General features: G+C 41.4%; 2 protein-coding genes across 5 annotated transcripts in view; one reads left to right on the forward strand and one right to left on the reverse strand.

Moving 5' to 3' along the window:
* The window catches only part of LOC140726649 (centrosomal protein of 57 kDa-like), a 39,547-nt gene extending 15,607 nt beyond the window's left edge, over window positions 1–23,940 (reverse strand). Inside the window, exons 1-6 of one of the 3 annotated variants that reach the window (XM_073043307.1) lie at window positions 23,804–23,940; window positions 12,894–13,050; window positions 6,143–6,322; window positions 4,586–4,707; window positions 3,405–3,521; window positions 276–353 (exon numbers count right to left, since the gene is read on the reverse strand). In XM_073043307.1, the coding sequence (XP_072899408.1) occupies window positions 276–353; window positions 3,405–3,521; window positions 4,586–4,707; window positions 6,143–6,322; window positions 12,894–13,017 (621 nt within the window). In that variant the 5' untranslated portion in view covers window positions 13,018–13,050; window positions 23,804–23,940. Of the gene's footprint in view, window positions 1–275; window positions 354–3,404; window positions 3,522–4,585; window positions 4,708–6,142; window positions 6,323–12,893; window positions 13,051–19,157; window positions 19,180–23,441; window positions 23,748–23,803 lie in introns of those variants that run through there. The other 2 variants (XM_073043306.1, XM_073043308.1) reach the window with 2 other exon arrangements.
* A 43-nt stretch (window positions 23,941–23,983) lies between these two features.
* The window catches only part of fam76b (family with sequence similarity 76 member B), a 38,077-nt gene continuing 37,620 nt past the window's right edge, over window positions 23,984–24,440 (forward strand). For both annotated transcript variants that reach the window (XM_073043310.1, XM_073043311.1), the window contains exon 1: window positions 23,984–24,295. In XM_073043310.1, coding sequence (XP_072899411.1) covers window positions 24,215–24,295 — 81 coding nt within the window. In that variant the 5' untranslated portion in view covers window positions 23,984–24,214. The remainder of the gene's footprint in view (window positions 24,296–24,440) is intronic.

The raw sequence follows: 24,440 nt of genomic DNA on the forward strand, positions 1-24,440 counted from the left end.
ACCTTGCAACATATCCATAACATCTTTAGCAGGTGCCTCATGGAAACCAATGAAATGCAGTCATTATCATTTTGAGTACATCTTAGTAGTACAAGTGTGAAATGTTATAACTATATCTACTTGAGCTATACAAAGCAAAGCAGTTATAAATATTTCCCCAACAATTTTCAATAAGGTCAGAAACAATATTTTAGTTGTATAAAATTATGAAATGCTGATGGTTGAATAATGGCTCTGATTTGCTTAAAAGGAGTGTATTAAACACTTGCACAAACCTGTGCAGCTTTATCCTGTATTAGTTTTCGGTGATGTTCTTCCTCTTGCAACTTTTGTTCCAATTCACAGATTTTTTTCTGGATAGAAGAACAAATTAGCTGTCAAATTATCATGACCATGGAAAGGCAAATTTTTATTCATAGTTTTACTATGGGTCATTTGATCTTCTACTCCTGCAGACTTTGGTGCTGCTCTGAATGGCAGATTTTTTGAACTAACCCATGGCATTTCTATTAATATTACAATACACTTTAGATAAAGCTTCTCCAAGATGTTACAGTTGTATAATAAAATTTAAACAACCTGATGAGTTGAAAGTAATTTTAGGAATCAGGGCCTTGGTCAGACAAGAGGAAGCATGGCAAACATCTCCTGGCAAGCCAGATAGCAAAAATTAATGGATTATCAATGTTATTGTACATGTACATTCTAGAAACATATCAGAAGAAAGGATTTCTGTTACAATGGCTCAGAAAACTACCTGTAAGCACAGATTTTACACTTTTAACACTGTGAACCTTTAGTCATATGTAGTCTCTCGATGGAATATATAGGAGATTTATTTAATGCTGAACTAGCTTCTCACTGCTTATTGAATTCCAACTTCATTTCTAATTGGCGTTCTAAGTATAATTTAATGTTGAATTAGATTCAATTTAGTCTCCAAGGACTCTATCCTGATAACTTATACAACCACGGTATTCCTTTACACATGCAACAAAACTCTAGTAAAAAGCTAGTGGATACAATCAAATGTCCAACAAAAAAAAGAGGATAGTTAGTAAAATCCCATCTGGCCCAGAACATGTTGGTGCAATTTTACACTGTCATTAGAAAACATCCTCACATCAGCCATTACTCTCTGGTTTAGTGCAGCATCCTCGCACAATATAAGAAAACAACATCAAACTGTCATACCATCAATACAGGACTTGCATGCATCCAGGACAAAGAAACAGGCAGGAAAAATCATTGCAGACACTACACACATCCAGCAAATTCCACCCCCCCCCCCAAAAAGATTACCCTTCTGGAAAGCGCCACTGGGCTATTAAAACAAAAACTTCATGCCATCTTATAAGTGTCTTTTTCAGGCAATTAACCTGATCAACCATTCTAGTCACACCCCACACCCCCCATCTATTACCTCAGTCACTACACTGTAAACATTTTAAACCACTTTTTATAATGCTGATTACATTTCCAATATATGCTGGTATTTATGCATGTTTTATTCCATATCTGTACCAAGTTCTAACTTTATTTTTAATATAATTATTTAATTGTTAAATGTTGTTGTTTCTGCTGCATTTTGCACCAACACACCAAAACAAATTCCTGATATAGTGTATTCTGTTTAATTGGGCCACATTGGGACTGATACATGTTGACCCAATTAACTGAAGTTTCATGGAAATAGTTAAACAGGTATAAAAAAGGCAAACTACTGTTCAACTGAGTAACAAATTATGTATTTAAATGAAATACAGAACAAATCTGAACACTGCCAATACCTCTACAATACTATAAAACTGTGTAATGGTTCCTGATAGTTATTGACAGAAGAATTCATCCAGTGTACACTGTCGTGTTCTTTTGACTGACTGTCAGTAATCAAAATCAGCCCAGACACCTGATGTAGATACTGGACTGCCTTCACACAATGTTATCAACGATTACATGCTCCAAATCTTCATTTTCAATGTAAACTTCAAGATGATTGTCAATACCTTCAAATTTTTCATAGGTCCTAAGTTGTTGATGTAATAAAATTGCTTCCTTTTCACTCCTGATGGTTTCTAGCTCTCCAAGCCTGAAAGCTTGAAGCAGCAGTAAGCAAAACAGTCTGAATTGTCTTAGTGCTTATTGCTTGCCAATTATCAATGACAAAAATCACTGCTTTTTGAACAGAAATGTACGCAACTGATGCTATTTAAAAAAATGTTCACTCTAAGCCCAGTGTAGTGTCTAATAGCCACACAAGTGCACGCGACTGACACAAATTAGAAACCGTTCAGCAATAGTCTCCTGTCCCAATTAAGTGGAATAGTGTCACAAATAAATGAAGCAAATCAAATCCCTGCCATTTTCGCTCTTTTTGTTCTTTAAGAGTTGCCCAAATAAGCACTGTATGGCAGGGGTCCCAAACTGGAATCCACAGACCCCTTGCTCAATGGTATTGGTCCATGGCATAAAAAGATTGGCAACCCCTGGTATATGGTGAATAAAGTTGATCTTTTATCCTTAACAAACTATCAGCATGAAGAATGGCAAGTGACACTCCTTTGCCACCAAATGCAAAATCTGGGTAATTTGCATTTCTCTTTAAAAAGCGCAGATTCAAGGCTTAACAAGGATAGCATATATCATGCAAGACTGATATTTTCACTTACCTACCTAATAGCAAGGGCAGGAGTGTGGAAGCCTTGTCTATTAACTTGAAATGACTTGATACAGTAAAACAATAGTTCAGTCTCCTCAGGACTCTAGTAGTGCAATTATTAGTGGACTATTATAGTTATTTCTATTAATGACGCTCTTAATTCACCTTTTTTTCTTTAAATGGTACATAATAATATGATAAAATCATCAAGTGAACCAGGGTCATGGCCAGTAGAATACAAGTGTGCTAATGGGGCTCTAGCCAGCAGAAAGGGTGTATGTTGAACATCACCTGATGACCAGATGCCAAACCATCAGAACTTCCAAATGAGTGGATAACAGAGTTTTACTCAAGTATTACTCACTATGTTACATGATAGAATTATACCTTCCTTCTAAAATGACAAACGATTATGCCACTTGGAATGTTTTCAGAATCACTTTAATTATTTCCATAAGGAAATAAAAATTTTATTTTATCGTATTTTATTTAGAGATACAACACAACAGGTTCTTCTGCCCCAACAAGCCCATGCCACCCAATTACACCCATGTGATCAATTAACCTACTAACCTGTATGTTTTTGGAGTGTGGAAGGAAACCAGAGCACCTAGAGGAACTAACACAGTCACACGGAGAACGCACAAACTCCTTGCAGATAGTGGCTGGAAGTAAACCCGGGTTACTGGGACCGTAAAGCGTTGTGCTAACTACTGTGCTGGCCCATTATAGAGAAAACATTTACCTCTGCTGCAGTCTGTGTTGCTGTAAGTTTGAGATACTCTCGTTCAATTAAGTCAAGTTTTTCAAGCTTTGATTGTAGATCTGTTTGGTCCATAGGGCCCTTCTTTTCCAAAGATGCCTGTTTTAACAAGAATGCAACAGATATTATTAGATTTATTCTATTTACACCAGTTGCTACTTCAAGGAATGAAGTTTTATGTATATGAACCTACAGAAAAGTGGATTATTTTATCAGATCCCTTGACAGGACCTGCATTTCAATTCTATTTTAGTGACGTAATCCCAAATATTGCCTTATAACAAACTATCAGCTTTAAAAATTTTAACTAACATAGCATCAAAAATTTCCACAGCCAGGTTATCACCCAAAAACTGCACAGCTGTAATTTTAAAGTGGCCTTCCTTTGTTTTGATCAAACCTGGAGGATCAGTTCACCACCATCCTAACAGTTCCTTCCACAGTTTTAAATAATTTGATTTGATCTCTGTCTTATTTGAATAATCAAGTCTATTTTATGCAACCTGGTTTCAAAGCATAACAACACTGCAAATCTAGTGAATCAGAAATAGTTCCCCCAAGGCCAATATATCCTGAGTTGTAGTGTTGAGAACCAAGTGCCTTACTCCAAATGGCACCTGAACAGTGCACTTTACATATTTAAGAACTTCCACCCTGTCATATCCCATAAATGTAAATTTTTATAAACTTCAGAGATTTGTATTTAGAGGTCTAGGTATTCCTCAGGTCTTAACATAAACAGTTAAAAAATTCTTAGATCTATACTTCCAAACTATTGCCTATGAAAGTGAGCAACTCTAGTGCCTTAGATTGTAAAATTGGTACAATTAATTTCAATATACACATTGTTTCAAGACTTATCACTTAATAATACTAAATATTTTATTTCTGAAACAAAGCATAAACAGAAAACCCAATCAACAATTATACACATTATGCAACAATTATCCAAACTGAAGCAGACTGCCATGGCTGATAAAAATTGGAATCCTCAATTACAAAATTGGGGTCGACTTTTCTTGATTCTAGCATGAAAGCAATAATCAGTTCTTAAAATAATATGCAATGTGATTTGAAGTGGTATTTAGTAGAAACAGCTTTAAGATTTTGGATAAATGTTCTTTTGCGTGTTTAGATCTGCTTGACAATCTTATTAGCATTACCTGTCTCTGTAACATTACTCCTCGTTCCATTTCAGCATTATGAACCATTTTTCTCATGTACTCTAGCTGTTTTTCCAGAACGTTACAACGAGACTCAGCTGCTGACAATTGAATTGTCAATGCTGGAAATGAACCAAAGCAAATAATAATAATAGAATTATGGCAATACTTTGCTTTGCTGCAAGGAAAGGCTTCTTTAACAAGTAGGTCATTCTCACAAATCCACTTTCAAACATCAGAACTGAACTCTGTAAACAATATATTATGTGCAGAACTGAAGTAAAATTCCCTAATGTTTAGAAAGATGAAATTTCAGAATCCATGCCACTGCTAACAAAAATTTTAAAAACAAAATTTAGATAAAAGTCAATCAAATATCAGCAAGCATGTGAATGATTCTCAATTACTGTTTAGGATTGAAAAAATACCAGTTGATTTTGTGCTCCCCTTTCCTCCCACCAATATAAAACAGATTAAAGCTTTCAAATGACTGATTAACAAAAGAGAATGTGTTCCTAATTGGGCTATCATCTCCAATACAAACAAGATTCCCTATTTAAATTGAAGTAATTCATACTATCTAAAATTCCATTGGTAAATTCACTGTACAGTTGTTTTCCCTAATGGCATACAAGGTTAATCTTGACCTTGGGGAATGAAAAGAAAGAAGAAAAAAAATTAATCAAGGAATTAGGAGAGCTACAATAGATAGTTAACATAGTTGAGAATCCAAAGGTATTTCGTATATATATTAAAAGCAATAGTGTACCCAAGGAAAACATGGACTTATCTGCAACAACTGCACATACGATCATCCATCTGCTGTACACATGGCTTCACGTGTCCCTGATCAGAGGGCTAAACAGGTGCTACACCTTACCCAAGGGTGATCTGCAAGCTAAAACAGGGAAGGAGTGCCATACACCTGCTTTGTTAAAGATGTATCCCCAACCTGCTACTGATTAATAAGTATGCTGTATATTTTTTTAAAAAATATATTAAACAAGTAGTGCAAAAAGAGAAGAAAAAATACTGATGAAGTGTTCATGGGGTTCATTGTCCATTCAGACATCTGATCGTAGAAGGGAAGAAGCTGTTCCTGAAACATTGAGTGTGTGACTTCATGCTCCTGACCCACCTCCTTGATGGTAGCAAAGGGAAGAGGGTATGTCCTGTGTGACTGGGGTCCTAAATGATGAATTTTTGAAGATGTCCTCGATTCTGGGGAAGCTGGTGCCCATGATAGAGCTGGCAGAGTTTACAACTTTCTGCAGCTTTTCCCGAACCTGTGCAATGGCCCCTCCATACCAGACAGTGATGCAACCAGTTAGAATACAACCAGATACAATACAAAATCATCTCAGAATTGCTGACATCTCTGGTACAAAGGATATATCTATTGAACTTCTGTTGACACCTTAAATTAGTTGAGCTCTTAGGTTGATCTTCATTATGCAGAGATGGGAAAAATTCTCATACAAGGATTGTGACAAAATTCAATTACAAGCACAAGTTTTGTTCTGCAAATCTTGAAACAGAAATTGCACTTCAACAAACCTCTATTATGTTGTGTTACTTCTGTTGGTGTGTCACCAGCTTTTTGTTGGCTCTTATCTAACATTTTTTTATATTCTGCTGTCTCCTTAGAGATTCGTTTCAAGTTTTCCTCTGCCTGTGTTCGTTCAAGCTCCAATTTGCGAATCTTTTCTTGAAGATTTCTTAATGCTGAAAGTACCGCTAAAATAAATCAAAGTCAGATTAGGAAAATTTAGATAGTAAATCTTGATAGATTCTACTACAGTTTAGTAGTTGAATTCAAACTTGTCTAAAATTAAAGAAAGGTTATAAAATACACTTGCTATGGAGAAAAGTACTTTGTGTTCAACCTTATTGTTATATTTAGGTAAGTGTACTCTGGTGAATGTTGGTAGAGAGAACAAGCAGCCCACAAGTTTCTTTGAAAGCAAGGCTCCAAATAGTTTAGAAATAAAAAAAATATTGGGGGGCACAAGTACACAACCAAATGAAAGTAGGAAAGATGATTAGGAATATCACGCAAACAAATGAATCATCCTTAGTGTTCAGATCCACAACCTTGAAGTTCATCTGCAAATATCCTCAAGTTCCCATGGTAAGATTTTCAATTTTCTAACATCACTGTATTTGAAAAAAAATCCTTCATTGATTATCTTGCATTTACAGCCAAGAAAATTAACAGAATAATGTAATTTCGAAGAAATTATAAGAGTAGGGATGGAAAAGGTTTAAATGCAGCATAAATATCAGTTGAAATGAATACCTTATTCTGTGCTGTATAGATGACACACATTATGGTTATTTGGGTAATGAAAATTCACTCAAAGAATTCACACAGATTTGAGATAGAGAATACAATTCATTCCAATGGAACTTACATGAAAAATGTCACTGAACTTGTGTTTCCTGAAATATGTGCAAATAATACGACTTTGTGTTACCATGAATCATAATAGAGTTATTTACGAATGCAACACCCTGTGACACAGGTACGTCAGAGTCATACACCACGGGATGGGGGAGGGGGAGAACACCCTTTGGCCCAGTTCACTCATGCTGACCAAGATGTCTATCTGTGCTAGTCCCATCCACCTGTGCTTGACCCATATCCCTATAAAGCTTTTTCGACGAACTTCCCAAATATCTAAGTGTTGCTATTGTACCTGCTTCATCTATTTCTTCAAGCATCATTTCACTTACATACCATCATCTGTGTAAAAAGTTGCCCCTGAAGTTCACCAACAAGAGAAAATCTGCAGATGCTGGAAATCCAAGCAACACACAAAATGCTGGAGGAACTCAACAGGCCAGGCAGCATCTAAGGAAAAGAGTACAGACTCTTTCCAGCTTACCGGCACCTTTCCTGTAGCAAGATGACCAAAACTGAATACAATACTCCAATACTGCCTCACAGGTGTCTTTAAACAATTGCAACATAACATCCTAACCACCCTACTCAGTGTAATGATCAATAAAGGCCAGACAGCTACCATGTCTACCTGTATTGCATCTTATTGGGAATGAAGTATAGTGGATTCCAGTTAATTGGAACATTGGTTAACTGGAGCAGACACTTATTTGGGACGACTCTTATAGAACAAAAATTAATTCAGAAAATAGCCAGCATCCTTTCATTTATTTGGAATACCTTGCCACTTAATTTGAACAGTCTCTAACTCCTGTCAGTCAAGTGCACTTGTGTGGCTGTAAGACACTGAGGAATTGAGGATATAAAAAAAAATCATTTTGAACCTATGTAACCTCTGGTTAAAAGAATAATTGGGACTGAATAGGAATTTTTGAACTGAAGTAAATTCTGTCTTCAGCAGTTAGCTAAAAAGATCAGCTTATACTGGTTCTCCCTTGGTGTGCAGACACTGAGAAGTTTGTTAACATTGTACCCTCGTTTGAATAAGGGGAGGAAGACTCATCGATAAGGACAGGAATGAACATCCATCTGTAATTAAGTTAGGGCCTAGTAAAGGGAATAACTGATAAAAACTGGACAGAACAACCAACTGTCATTAAGCCTCGATTTAGCAGACTCTCTTATCTAAGTAATTAAGTTTTGCACCAACAGACTTGGTGGGCATACCAGTTCTAATAACATCTTGCAACAGTAATGTATGGGGCTTACTATGTATAAATATACGGCTGTAACATGACTAAGTAGGCCCACTTGTCAGATGGTGGCAGTACTTGCGTGCCTTCCCTCGACAACTGGGTCTCAAACTCCTGCAGGAGGATGAGCAATAAACTGTTGTAACTACAAGAAGCTGGTCTCCCGAGTTTTATTCAGATTCGACTTTAACAACACTACACCACGCTTAGAGTGATTAGTTTTTTAAATAGTGTCAGTTGCATGTGTTTGTGTTCAAAAGCAGTGTCATTTGTCACTGATAAAAATAAGCAGCAAGCCAAATTAGAATTGTTTTGCCCCCTTGCAGTTTCAAGTATTCAGGCTTGGCGATGCCAGCAACAGCCAGGAGTGAAAATGAAATGATTACACTAATTCAACAAGTTAGGACTATGAAGAATTCGAAGGTATCAATAACCATCTTTAACATTACAATGAAAATGAAGATTTGGAGGATGCAATCATTGCTAATGTTGTATGAAGGCAGTCCATCATCTGCCCTGGGTGTCAGGGCTGATTTTGTTCATTTACAGTCAATCAAAAGAACACAGCACCATGTTAGTTGTCCATCGTACCCAACGATGACTGTGAAACCTGTGTGGGAGTTTTTAAAGTGCAAAACCCATTGCATTGGGACAGTTCCATTCACTCAACTTTGGAAGCTGGGGTCGAATGGTACGAGTAGTTGTCACAATCTGAGGTCTTCTTTGGTTGCAGTGGGTAACTATGACTTCTCCTGAGGCTATCATGCCCTTTGCTCTCTACGAAGCATTGCTGAACTGCCATCTTGGCTGTTGATTTCATCTGTCCACTCCGCAGACCTAACTTCAACATGCTAGGACAGACGTGTCCCTATTTCACTAGGGTACGAGGCCTGCTGGCTACACCCAGCTGGTTTTGCCCAACTGTCAAAGCAGTGTACCAGAGTGTAATTGCTGTCACATGCAAACAGCTAGTTGGAGCCACAGATGCTAGCTGAGCGTCCAGTGGGGACCAAAGCTGAATGAGCTGCCCTGGAATGGACAATACAAGCCCTTTCACCAAAGGTGCTACCCTTCCCTGGACACCACACATGCTGCAGCAAAAACTGGATGAATTCCTCTGTCAATAACTATTAGGGACTAACACACAGTTTTATAGTACTGTAGCAATGGTAGTGTTCTAATTTGTTCTGTATTTCATTTAAATATACAATTTATTCCTCAATTAAATAGTAGGTTTCTTTGTTTTTCTTTGTACCTTTTTAACTATTTCAATGAAACTTCAGCTAATTGGGGTAGCAGCTTAATTGGGCCAAAATGTACTGGTCCCAAAGTGTCCCAATTAACCGGAATCCACTTATGTGGAGCTCTATGTCCCTCTATTCTGCAAAACTCTGCTGAACCCTATCATTGACATTGAGAGTCTGACCCTGGCTTGATTTCCCAAAATCCAAAACTTTGCACAGATCTGAATTACACTCTCTCATTCTATTTACCAAGCCGATCAAGTTCCCAGTATAATTCTGGATGATCTTCTTCAATGTCTTGAGACAGTCTATTTTAGTGCAATCTGTAAACTTACTAAGCATGCCTTATCTATTTTCATCTAAATTCTTGATATAAATTAAAAGCAACAATGGACCCAGTATAAGCTCAAAGTACATAAATCAGTCACAGGCCTCTAATCTGAAAACCTTCCACCATCATCCTTTGCTTCCTACCATTAAGCCACTTCTGCATCCGGTTAATTAGCTGTCCCTTGATCCCATGCAATTCAATCTTTTAGAACACCCTACCATGCAGGCCTTAAAGGCCTTGCTGAAGTCCATATAGACTATGCCTACCATCCTACACTTGTTAAACCTCTTCAAAACACTTAATCAAGTTCATGAGATATTCTCCCACCACAAAGCCATGTTGAATTTCCCTAAGTGACCCACCTTTCCAAATGTGTGTGTTGTACGGAAAAGAATAATCAGAGCTAGTAACCAGTAAATAGGGATGTGGATAATATGGTAACAGGAAACCACAGACAAAGCCTAGAAGTAGAGAAATGGAATGCAGCAGTGATGACATCCAAGGTTTACGAGTCTCATTAATTATGTTACTGCGTGCACCCATTGTTGTAATAGAAAACTGGATTTATTGTTGGACCTGGGGACCACTGCTGTAGACAATCATTTTACTCTGTAATCAGGACCTAGTCCATAACTTACTTAAGTCTTCCTGTAGCCACCCTTCTGTAACATATAGTTTTACTGGTAATCAACTGAGAATGTAAAAGCTCTACCAAATTCATGCTCAGGTTGATCAGCTTTGACTGGTCTCCTGGGGTGTCCGGTTTTTAATAAATTGCCCATTTCTTCAAACACCAACTTCATGTGATCTTTCAATTTGTTCCTATATATGTACAAATATAGGGGATTCTTTACCCTCAGAATCCCCTCCAATAACTTACCTACCACAGATGTTAAGTTTATTGGTCTATAGATCCCAGGTTTTTCATTACATCCCTCAAAGCAACATTAACCTCCTTCCAATCTTCCATCACCTCAACTATTGCTAATGATGGTCCATATAATGCAAATATCTCAACTTGGGCCATATAATGCATACATGTCAGCAAGAGCTACCGTAATTCCTTCTCTAGTTTCCCACACTGATTTTACACATACCTGATCAGGCCCCAAAGATTTATTTACTTTCATACATTTTTAAATAGCCACCACCTCCTTTATTGTAATGTGGACTATCCTTAAAGACATCCTTCCAGTTTCCTCATCTTTACGTCTTAATTCACAGCAAAAACGGAAGGGAAATACTCATTCCCTACAGCTCCTTACATAGATCACCACTTTGGTCTTCAAGGGATCCTATTCTGTCCCTAGTTATTCTTTTTCTTTTTATATACTGTGACATTCCATTTTATTTACTCAGGTCCATCACCCTTACTGGGGCATAGGACACTGACAGCAGCTCACCAGAATCCTCTACCCTGGGCCAGTCTTTCAAGTTGTATCTCATCTTCTTGGTATCCGAAGATCCTTTCTTTCCCAGCGCTGAGGTTATTGTAGTTTCTGTAGCTCTGGGTTTTTATGGGTCGTGGTTGCTAACTCATGCCCAACTCTCCTCCTTTTGCAGCCAGGCTTGGGACCATCCATGGCAGAATTACATTCCTCGTTGCCCTCCTGATTTCTTAAAGTATATTACTGCATTCCTAGAACTCCTCCAGGGATTCACAATCCCAGCAGTCTGTACCTGCTCCAAGCTGTCTCCTTTTTCCTGATCAGAGGCCAATATCTCATGCTCCAGGATTCCCTACTCCAACCAGCACCACCCTCCATTCTATCAGGTATATGCAGATCTTAAAGTCTCACTATCTCACTTTTAAAGCTCTCCTACTTTTTGGATGTCTCCTTGCCCGCAAACAACCTATACCAATCAACTTTCGCATATTCCTGCCAAATACATTTAAAATTTGCCTTGCTCCAGTTTAGAGCATTAACTTGTGGGCCAGCTCTGTCCTTTTCCATAAATATTTTAAAATGAATAAAACTATGGTCATTGGGCCCAAATTCCACCCCTACCGACACTTCACTCAATGAGTGGCCTTTGCCTATTTCCCAGGAGAGAGTTGAGTTTTGCCCTGTATATTGCCTGAGAAAACTTTCCTGAACACATTGAACAAACCCCACCCCATTCAAGCCATTTGCTTTATGGCAGTCCCAGTTTATATTAGGAAAATTAAAATTAAAATAGGGACAACCCTATCATTTGTGCAATTTTCCACATGTACCTACAGATATTAAACACAAAAAAAATCTGCAGGTGCTGGAAATCCAGAGTAACACACACAAAATGCTCGATGGAATGGAATAAAGTGTTGAAGTTTTGGCTTGAGACCCTTTATTGATGCAGTTTGTGTAGGTTTACCCCCTACATTTATTCCTCTAACTCAGGGCTTCCCAAGCGTTTTTTGCCACGGAAAAATACCATTAAGCAAGGGCTCTATGGACCCCAGGTTAGGAAACGCCGCTCTAATTGCTTGTTGACTATTTGGGAGTGTATAGTACGAACCCCGACAAGATGATCATCTCCTCATTTTTCACCTCCATCCATGTAGCCATGGTGGATAATCCCTCTGTAATTTAATCTCAGACTACTGCTGTGCTATTGTCCTTAACCAAAAATGCAACTCCCCCTCATTTCCACCTGTAGCATTTGCACCTTTCCGTGACACGGATTTGCATTATGGAAAATTATGCTACAGACTGCTTTCTAGGAACGCAACACCCTGTAACACTGTGAAATTTGTACTTTTGTTGCATCTGTTCCTTTTTTTATAAGCAGAGCTGTGGGGCTATTATAATCCCTATTGTACCACACAGAGTTTAATGGTGGATTTGAAACTATGGTGCTTTTGACAAAAACATATCATTACTTTCATACTACTACTATATTGTGTATTCAAGCAGAAAAAGATACTCAGATCCACAACTCAGGTTAGCTGCACTAACTACACAATGAAAATCAAATAAGTTACATTATATCGTTACTTATTATGATGCAATAAATAACTTGTGGAAGTAGTCACAACTGTCTGCAAGTGAAATCAAACAAATCCTTTAATTTTCATACTCTCTTGATTACTCACCTCTACTATTACTCTCTGGATATGCAATAACAGGCTTCTCTGGGGATCGACTCAAGTCAACATTGAGGAAGGGCTTATCCATTGGATATGCAGCAAATGATGGCATGGACAAAGTGTCCGACATTGGTAACACTTGAAAACTCCCATCCAAAGAGTGCTGCAGGGATTGAATAAAATGCAATTATAACACAATAAAAGACAAAGCTTGGAAACACATAAATTGCCACTGTCGAAAAGATCTTGGACACTTGAGATATATACATCAATCTGGTAAATTTACTTGGACGCTCCTTTATGCTTGGGCAGTATAGTTGATCAATTCTACTTTGAATGCAAGAAATTACGATGTGACAAAAGCCAAGTTGCTTGATAATCTATATTGAAAATTAAAATAAACAGAATTGGTGAAGTAGTTTCTGAATCCTTCATGTGTCAGCAAAATTGAACCCAGGTCACTGGCATTGTAATAGCATTACGCCAATCACCATGTTCCTCCTAAATACAGCGAATTGTTCAGAAAGGCTTTAATTGTCACATAAATTTCTGCAAGGTAGCTTAGTGGTTAGTGTGATGCTATTACAGCTCGGGACGTTCTGGAATTCAGTTCCAGCTCTGTCTTTAAGGAGTTTGCATGCTCTCCTGTAGTCACACATTTCCTCTGGGTTCTCCAGTTTCCTCCCAACAGTCCGAAGATGTTACCAATTAGTAGAAAACTGGTCATTGTAAATTGTCCTGTGATTAGGGTAGCGTTAAATAGGTGGGTTGCTGGGTGATGCAGCTCATTAGGCTGGAAGGGCCAGTTCCGTGCTGTATCACTAAATAAATAAAATCATATTGCACTTTGCAAAAATGTAGCTGATGCATACAGCTTAGATTCCAGCAAAAAGAAATTGCATCCCTTGGCTGCTTCAGTTTCATATTTTATCTAATCCAACATTTATGGCTATGATATATATGACAAAAGACTAAAGCATGCAAATAAATGCTTACATCAATAAATTATAAATTGGTACATTTATAAAGAACCTTTAATACAGCTAAATGCTCTAAAAGTATTTGTATCAAAGCACCATCAAAACTGGCATTGGACCATATAAGCAAATATTAGAGCAGATGACCAAAGCATGGATGCAGAGAGTTTTAAGGAACTTTTAAAAAAAAATAGGAAAGCTAGGTTCAGGAAGGCAATTCCAGAGATGAGGTCCATCGACAATAGAAAGCACGCTTCCTAAAAGTGACATAATCACAGTTAAAAGACAAATCTGGAGGCATCCACGTTATTGTAGAATTTTACAACAGGAGAAGATTGCAGAGATAAAAGGAAATGTATGGATTTAAAGTCAATGTGTTGATAATTGGCAAAAAAAAATTGATTAATTAGCATAGAAAGAATGGGTGCAAAGGATCTGGTTATATCAAATTCTTGTCACCAAGTTCACAACCAATGTTTCCAAGTCACAAAGGACAAGATAAGATTTGGTCTAAAAATCATTGTATATGCTGAGGGGCCGGAACTATATATATTAATCTCACTTCTCATTACTACCATCAGGGAGGAGATACAGAAGGCTAACGATGCATACTCAACCTTTAACAAACAGCATCTTCTCCTCCACTATCAGATTTCTGAACAGTTCATGAACACCACCTCACTGTTCCTCTTTTACACAATTCATTTAACGAATGGTAATTTTGATGACTTGCAGTGTACTGCGGCCGCAAAAACAACAAATTTCACAGCATGTTAGTGATAATAAACCTGATTCTTGGGTTGACCCCACATTTAAGTTGAATACTCCTTCGCTGCCCACATATTCCACTGCTTACAGGCGCCTTTATTCAAGAACATTTGTCAGAATCAGGATTATTATCACTGGCATGTGTCCTGAAATTTGTTATCTGAACAGCAGTTCAATGCAATACATAATACAGAAGAAAAAAAGTAATAATAAATAAATCAATGACAGTATACGTATAATTAATAGATCAAAAATGATGCAAAAACAAATAATACATACTTAAAAAGTGAGGCAGTGTTCACAGGATCAATGTCCATTTGTCATCAAATAATGTATAAATTATATAACCACGAGATCTGCTTGCTCACAGGTAGCCACGAAGCATGAAACCCAAAAGAACCCAATTGAAAATAAAGAATCAGGAATAAAAATAAAAGACCAACACTCAATGTGTACGAGAAAGAAAAAACACAAATCATGCTGTTATGACCCCAGCCCCCTCCTTTGTGAGAATCGCAAGAGCCTAGTGAAGGGGAGGGGGGTCAATGACCCAAGAGAGAGAGCGACGTGCTGAATTGGACTCAGGAGAGTGAGGGAGAGGCCTCCAGGTTTTGGAATGTGGTCTGGCCTCTCAGCCAGACAAAAGCCACGGAAATGGCCATTGTCTCTTGGAGACACCTTTGTGGAATGGGGACTGGGTTACGTGCAAACCCTCAGGGCAACGTGGGCTGGGAGATGAGGAGAGATTGCCTCACCCCACCCTGATTGACAGCTACAACCCTGCAAGTCCCGATAAAAGGTGGGCTGCCGAGGCGGCCCCTCAGACGCACCAAGGAGACACACTAAGAAGACACGATAGCGCTTCCCGTCGGAGCGGGAAGCCATTTTGAAGGAAGCCACGTGCGTTAGATTCCGGATCGGGAGTCTGTGGCTGAAACCAAAGGAAAAACCGTTTTTAACTAACAACAGGGATTTGCTTTGCAAAGACAACGGGCAAGTGTTCCTTTCTCTCACCAATCTCTCTCTCCAACACGTGAAATGCCAGCGGTTCCCAAACGAAAAAGCCTGCAGATTTATGAGTGACTTTTATATTTTCCATTGGAGTCAGTATTATCCCCTAGACAACGATAGAGCTTATTTCTGATTGATTATTACTATACCTGTGCTTTAAATTGAGTATTGATGACGTACATGATCTGAATGTTCTGTATTAACCATACGTTTGTGCCCCTTTATAAATAAAAACGTTTGAAAATAGTAGCATCAGACTTCAGCGGACCTCTCTATCTTTGCTGGTAAGTCACCCAGTTACGGGGAACGTAACAATGCAAACAGTAGAAGCGAACCGCAGCATTCCAAACCAACACTGAGTCCTCAGATCCGAACCCTAGAGCAGCCCGGAGCAGGTCCAAAGCCTAGCTTATCAGTTCATCATATTAGAAGCACGAACACAGCAGCCAGGGCAGTCGTCATAGCCTCAGCACCATGGAGATGACTGTAAGATTCAAAATTAAGATGTGCGTTTCTGACAGGTCCGGGTTAAAGTCAAAGGACAAATGTGATTTAATTATGTCTAGGGACATCTGTAATTTAATTATGTCTGGGTTAAAGTCTGTAAGCAAGTGTGATCTAATTATGAATGCAGAAGCCTTGACAAAATTAACTGTTTGTGGAATCACTGAAGTCCTGAGATATGGACTATTGTTTTACAGAAACGTGTAAAAAAACAACTCCAAATATGGAATGGGAAAACACTGTGTACCTCCCGAGTCAGGGAGGGGAGGGGTAAGGAAGAAGGATAAAACCTGCTGCCCTGTAAGGTTCAGGGTTCCCTTCTCTGAAGGGGCCCAGCTCTGCAGAACTGTTAATAAACTTTGTTTCCTTGAATTTGTCTTGAAGCCATTATTCGGGAGCGTGGCTCGTTTCTGACAACTTGGGGGCTCGTCCGGGATCCACACTCCAGCCGTGAGGGGGGCAAGGAAGGACATCGGAGAAGGTGCACCCTGCCGAGTTCGACAGTCCCTGATTCCTTGCTCGTCGCCCCGCGCGGCTTGAGCAAGTGATATCCGGCGGACTCAAGGAAACAAAGAGGGGTTGTCGAGGCAGTTGAGACAGTGAGCGATCGAGTAATTTCTGTGCACAGGACCCAGGTAAGAAATTGAATTCCTGTAGAGACGTAGTACACAAGAATCGTGGAACTGCGGGGTTCCTGCAGGTGATTTCTCCTGTAGAGACGTAGTACACGAGAATTGTGGAACTGCGGGGTTCCTGCAGGTGATTCTTCCTGTAGAGACGTAGTACACGAGAATTGTGGAACTGCGGGGTGCCTGCAGGTGAATTCCTGGGCGATCGCGGGAATACAGGTTCCGGAATTGGACAGGAGTGACCGAGCTAGGTGGGTCACATTCAAATTAAATTCCTGCAGAGACGTAGTGCACGAGAATTGTGGAATTACGGGGTGCCTGCAGGTGGATTGGAACCGAGCAAGTCCTCGAGATGGGGAATAAGGGGTCTAAGAGAGAAAAGGGTAAAGGAAATCCAGGCGCCAATGATGAAAAATACCCCGGGGTACCCCCTGATAGTCCGTTGGGACGGATGTTAGAAAATTGGGATTATGGGAGGCGAAAAGGGAAGTCAAAGAAAAAATGATACAGTACTGTGAATTCTGGTCCCGCCAGCCGATCCAAGGGTCGGCTGTGTGATGGCCTAAGTTCGGGTCTAGCGAGGATTGGGTACAACAAGCCCTTAATCTGTACGTGAATTCAAAACCTAACGTTAAACCCGAAGAAAGTGATTATGCCCTATGCTGGTTACCAACGACAAATAGTTATAAATTGAAAACGATAAATGAAGGGGGACAGAAAAAGAATACATGGGAGGTGCTCGACCACCTGCCGCCCCATATGTGCCCCCTACCGCTCCGCAAATCGAAGACCCTGAGACGGAGGTTGGCCAACAGCTGATTCGTGTTGAATTTGTATCGAAAGCATGGCCAGATATAAGAAAAAAACTGGAAAAACTAGAAGATTGGAATACTAAACCCTTAAGTGAACTATTTAGGGAGGCACAGAAAGTGTTTGTAAGAAGGGATGAAGAGAAACAAAAGAAGACGGCAAGGATGATGGTCCAGACAGTGCGACAAGTAGCCGCAGATAGTAGAGAGAGAGACGGGGACCATGGTTGGATCGAGGTAGTAGCCCGGAGCAAGGAGGAGGGCTAAGGAAGGCTTTAAGATGTTTTCACTGCAACAAAGAAGGACACTTCAGGCGCGAGTGCCCCAGATACCGACGGGAAGTGCGCTCGTACGCTATGATGGAAGATGAAGACTAGGGAGGTCGGGGGTTCCACCCCTTGGGGATGAATTATCGGCAGGAACCCCTGGTAAATTTAAAAGTAGGTCCCCAAGGGTCAGATACAACCTTTATGGTAGATTCGGGTGCCGAAAGATCTAGCGTAATCCAGATACCTCCCGGCGCCCGAACCGGAACAAAGGTAATGGGAGTATCCGGTATTGGAGGCAAAATAATACAAGTACCTGTTATAGAAAACGTGAAAATTGAACATGAGGATAGGGTAACTGGACAGGACCTACTTTTGTTACCCTCTGCGAGATTCAACCTGCTCGGGCGGGATCTGCAAGTCAGGCTAGGCATCGGGACTGTGCCCAGGAACGGGAAGATAATGGTACAGCTGTTTGCCCTCAGGGAAGACGACGATGGGAAAATAAGCCCGGAGGTATGGTACCAGGAAGGGAACCGGGGGGGGTTTGAACGTCCCCCCTTGCAAATCTCACTATTACCTAACAGTTCGCCAGTACGGAGAAAACAGTACCCTATTTCAATGGAAGGAAGAAAAGGGCTGCAGCCGGTGATTGAAGGACTGATCGCTGACGGACTACTGGAGGAATGTATGTCACCGTATAATACCCCAATACTCCCGGTGCGAAAGCCAGATGGGACTTATCTGATGGTACAAGACCTGCGGGCCTAAATGCAGTAGTCCAAACCCGATACCCGGTAGTGCCCAACCCTTACACACTGATGAGTAAGATCTCCCCTGACCATGAATGGTTCAGTGTAATAGATCTAAAAGATGCCTTCTGGAGTTGCCCGCTAGAAGAGAGCAGTCGTGACATGTTTGCGTTCGAATGGGAAAATCCTACGACGGGGCGGAAAAGACAACTCCAGTGGACGGTCCTGCCACAGGGGTTCACCAAATCACCTAACCTATTTGGGCAGGTGCTAGCAGAATTCCAATGTGCTCCAGAGAGCCAACTGCTACAGTATGTGGATGATCTATTACTATCCGGGCCAACACAGGAAGGGGTGCAGGAAGACACCATCAGACTACTGAACTTCCTGGGGAAGCAGGGGCTACGGGTCTCAAAGAAAAAGTTACAATTTGTAGAAAAGGAAGTAAGGTATCTGGGACACCGGGTCAGTAAAGGACAGCGATGCATTACCCCAGAAAGGATAGCTGGAATAACGGGAATGTCACTACCACGTACCAAGAAGGAGATACGCACCAGTTAATTTGCGATGCACTTGATATCGAATGGAAGTACCATACCCCGTGGCATCCCCAGAGTTCGGGAAGAGTAGAACAAATGAACAGCACCCTAAAGGCACAAATGACCAAGTTGATGTTAGAAACCAAACTACCATGGACTAAGTGTCTCCCTATTGCCCTTTTAAGAATACGAACAGCGCCCCGCAAGGACATAGGAATATCCCCATATGAGATGTTGTTCGGACTCCCGTATTGGAATAAGGTGGGAGGGTACCCCACGCTACAAGGGGGTGATATCTTTGTAAGGGACTATTTACTGGCACTGTCCCGTTCCTTTGCAGAACTACGGAAAAAGGGTCTCTTGGCCCAGACTCCGCCGCTCGACTTTGCTTTACATCAGATCGTGCCTGGAGATTGGGTTCTGGTAAGGACCTGGAAGCCGGAGAAGTTACAGCCACAGTGGGAAGGCCCTTTCCAGGTCCTGCTAACAACAGAGGCGGTTGTACGGACAAAAGAAAAAGGGTGGACACACGTATCCAGGGTAAAAGGACCGGTGAAGCCCGAAAGCCACACTGAGTGGACCTGTGTTCCCGGTGAAGAACCGTTGGTGGTGAGGCTGAAAAGGCAGCAAAAATGAACTCTATGTGGACTGTAACATTATTGACTGTAATATATTTGATTCTATATGTCGGGGAAATTGAAGGGAAATGTGACAAGTGCAGAACCGTGGTACGAGTGGGGCAGAGGGTGTTCCCAGGATCATTTGTGTCCCACTCGCATGTGAATGATCAATGCTATGATCTAAGCAAGAGAGAAACATGTTGGGAGAATAGTAAACCTTATTACCAAGTCTATAATAAAGGATACATGGGACAGGGGGGGACCATGAGAAGTCTCAGCTGTCCCAGGAAAGACCGGAGTTCTTCCTCCTGCATCAGGAGGGTGACCGGAAGCTGGGAATTAAGCTGTTTGATTCATTAAGGAGAGAAACACGGGAAATAAAGGTGGGCGAGTGGGGTGATGAGTGGCTACCGGCTCGCATCATTGAATACTATGGGCCAGCGACCTGGGCCCAGGATGGGTCGTGGGGGTATCGCACTCCTATCTACATGTTAAACCGAATTATTAGACTGCAGGCGGTGGTGGAAGTGATAACCAATCAAACGGCACTGGCATTGGAGCTGTTGGCAAAACAGCAGAGTCAGATGCGAACAGCAATATACCAGAACAGGCTGGCTGTGGATTACCTATTGGCTTCTGAAGGCGGGGTATGTGGGAAGTTCAATCTTACAAACTGTTGCCTTAAGATAGACGACAGTGGAAAGGCCGTGTTAAAAATATCCGACAAAATTCGGAAACTGGCCCACGTGCCGGTACAAACCTGGAGATCCCTGGGGAACATGAGTTGGCTAGACGGGCTACTGGGAGGTACCTGGTGGCGCACCGCTCTCCTAGTAGCAGGCGGGGGTCTAATGATTCTCTTACTTTTGCCGTGTTTGATTCCTTGTATACGAACACTGATCAGGCGCAGTATATTCCAGCTCCAGGCAGTAGCGATACCCCATCATGGGACAAACGAGCTAAAACTTATGCTATTAAAGAAGAAAGTGGGCCCCCTGGGAGTGAGAGAAATGCTAGCTGAAACACACATCTTAAAAAGAAAAAGGGTGGTATTGTAAGATTCAAAATTAAGATGTGCGTTTCTGACAGGTCCGGGTTAAAGTCAAAGGACAAATGTGATTTAATTATGTCTAGGGACAACTGTGATTTAATTATGTCTGGGTTAAAGTCTGTAAGCAAGTGTGATCTAATTATGAATGCAGAAGCCTTGACAAAATTAACTGTTTGTGGAATCACTGAAGTCCTGAGATATGGACTATTGTTTTACAGAAACGTGTAAAAAAACAACTCCAAATATGGAATGGGAAAACACTGTGTACCTCCCGGGTCAGGGAGGAGGGGTGGTAAGGAAGAAGGATAAAACCTGCTGCCCTGTAAAGTTCAGGGTTCCCTTCTCTGAAGGGAACCAGCTCTGCAGAACTGTTAATAAACTTTGTTTCCTTGAATTTGTCTTGAAGCCATTATTCGGGAGCGTGGCTCGTTTCTGACAATGACCATCTTGGAGAACACGCAAAATCAACTCTCATCCTGACCAACACCCTGTCTTTACCGTCTATTTTAGCTGGCAATTAAATAAACCCAACAACAGAACAGCAAAATGCTTCCGCTTCGGCACCCTGGAGAGAGTGAAGATTATGGACAGCAGCAAAAATCGGCTGGCATCCAATCTGGGCCAGCGTTTAAATTGTCTAAGCAGCAAATCGTACCACACACTAGGACCCAGGCACTGTTACTGCGAAAGGCTCTTGGCCTAGACCACAAGTACAAACAATCTGGATGAACTCAGCAGGTCGGGCAGCATCCATTGACTGCTTGTTTCAACGGATGCTGCCTGACCTGCTGAGTTCATCCAGCTTGTTTGTACGTGTTGATTTAACCACAGTATCTGCAGTGTACTTTGTGTTTACTTGGCCTAGATCACATCGTCCAGTGACTCACTCCGGGTCCAGATTTCGCTGCCCAGCCTGAAGCAACTCTCAAAAACTCTTCAAATCAGCTCAGTGCCCACAGCAATCCAACCTCACACCCAGTTGTACTGGCACTAGTCTCCTCTGCCTGGGCCCTAACTTCTCTCTCCACCCAGACTGATCCAACACACTCCCAAGCCAGCTGTACGGGCATCAGAACTTCATCTGCAAAGACCCTGGAACACACCATCTCATCTCATCCTCCGAACTTCCCTCACCCCTTCAATGTTTTCAGCGATAATTTAACACAATTTACCTCAAAAAATGTATCCTAGTTATTTTTAGTTAGACTTCTCAGCTTTTTGACTATCAGAAAGCTGTCGCACACATTTGGTAGCGCCACCTTAACTGGAAGGACTATTAAATGGACTGTTCATTGAAAGCAAATGGCCGGTTCATTAATTTGCTTTCTTTTCTTCAGTCAATATCTATATACCCAGTCCAAGATGGGCATTCAAATATCTCCACGTGCTGCTGCCAGTTCTGACGTAGCTTCAGACTGTAAGCTTTCAAGGAATATATCAGACTGACTGCTTTCCACAATTCTGTGTCCTGGAGCGCAAAAATGATGTGTCCAGCAATTTGCTTCAGGCTTCTTGCCACTCTGGGCACCAAATGAAATTTCAGTGGTTTATCTCAATTTGATTGTGAAATCTGAGTATCACTGGGAAGACCAGCCTATTCTTATTTGTCCTTGAAATTAGTGGTTTGCAGAAGTTAATCAATTACACCAGAAGACCCGGAGAAGGATTGGATAAGCACTGCAGATTTTCTCATTAACCAAAGCATGCAAGCAGATTTACTTGGAAATCTCTAGATCTGTGCAATGCCACTACACAGAAACATCATTCGGATGAGATTTAAGAACTTTCATATATCAAGGAGTGGGCTTCTCACTCTGAATAAACAACAGACACTATTAAGTAGAAAATTTATCCCAAAGGCATTACTGACCAGAAATATTTTCACATTTACTTTTCTACATTAACCATATTTCACAACAGCCACAGGAGGATTTGAAATCATGTCTTGGCTTCTAATTTACCAATCCACTTTATGACTACTATGCTTTGGAAACGAGATTGATTTTCATTAAAAATACTTTTAAGAAGGGGCATGTGCCAGGACACAATTGGCGTTTTGTATTCTCTCAAGCTTAAAGAAGCCAAAGTTTAAACTTGCCAAAGGTAGTTTAAAAACAGTAAAAACTAATGACTTCAGTAGCAGATCAACAGATGCAGGGGCAGCCCAAGGTAAGGTAATGTGAATAGTTAAAAGTACAAATATAAGGAATTATCGATATACAAACAAATATGTAATTCAAAGAGATTTTATATTCTGGTTTTGAACCAAGGAGGTTCTCACTACCTTAACAGGATATTGCAACTGAAAATTAGGACGAATATCCGATTAACAGCAATATAATTCTCCCTGTGTAGGGAGTTCCCATCTCCTGTTCCTAATTCTGAGCTCCTGTCAGAGGAAAGGCAAAATGGTCAGTAGAGCGCTGGAGGAATCCAGCGGGTCAGGCGGCGTCTGTGAAGGCAGAGTATATGTCGTTATTCCACCCTGGGGTTCACAGACCCCTCGCTAAATGGTAGGGGTCCGTGGCATTATAAAAAAAAGGCAGGGAGCCAGCAGAAGAGGACATACACGCAGCGGGTGTCACTGAACTAGTTTGCAACCCCATTTACACTGGAGGAGGACCTCACCTGCCGGTTCCTGTGCACAGCTGCCATGTCCGGGTGCTTCCGCTGGCAACTTCAGCCCGGGGGTCGCGGAAGGTCGCCCACCCAGCCGCGCGCATGCACGCCCAACCGGAAAAGCCGCACGACAGTGGCGTGCGCGCGGCGCCGTGAACGCGCTCGGGCGAAGTGGGCAAAGTCACCGCGCGGGCGCGCCTGGGGTGTTACCCAATAAGCTTGACCCGCCGATCGCGGTGAATCCGAACGTTTCCTTTTCTATTGCTATTCTTGTTCATTAAAACACATTGTTTTTGAAAAATTGTTGTGCGAGCTAACTAATGTGGGTGTGACGCGAATTTACAGAAATACGATCGTGTTTTTTTTCGGACCTGTGTCTCGAGCTTTTCAAACTGCCCAAGTTTGGTTGCGCCGCACCGGCCGTACAACCCCTCGCGCGCCTAGGCTTCCAACCGTCAGTTTACATCGGTGGCCGCGCTTGTAGGAAGCTGCGATCTGACTGGATGGAGCTGTCTGAGCGTTCGGGGCACTTCGCCGTATGGAGTCTTCCTATTGGCTCAAAGGTCATGTTGCGTTCACCAACGTCCGGTTCTGATGTCGCCGGTTCGTGTGGTGTGACGCCGGGAGGTCAGATTCGTTCTATTATTCTTTATTTGGTTGATTGCCCCTTTGATTTTTTTAAAGGGAAGATTTTTTTTCATCTACCCTATGCGTGAAGAAACCGGTTGAGGTGTTGAAATTTGACGGCGGGTGGTTGCGGCTATTGATTGGTATTTGAAATAATGGCCGCGCTTTACGCCTGCACCAAATGCCACCAGCGGTATCCGTTCGAAGACCTGTCTCAGGGCCAGCAGCTGTGTAAGGTTCGTAGTCATCATCAGCCCTTCCTCGAGGTTACTGCGCTGTCTATGTGATTTCGGCCGAGATTAATCGGCGCTGAAATCCGATTAAGGCCTTTGCTTTCGGAGTCGCCGCCTAAGTCTGTGTTCCTTCCTTGTCAGCGGCTTC

This window comes from Hemitrygon akajei, chromosome 4 (assembly GCF_048418815.1).
Source record: "Hemitrygon akajei chromosome 4, sHemAka1.3, whole genome shotgun sequence".
Lineage (NCBI taxonomy): Eukaryota > Metazoa > Chordata > Chondrichthyes > Myliobatiformes > Dasyatidae > Hemitrygon > Hemitrygon akajei.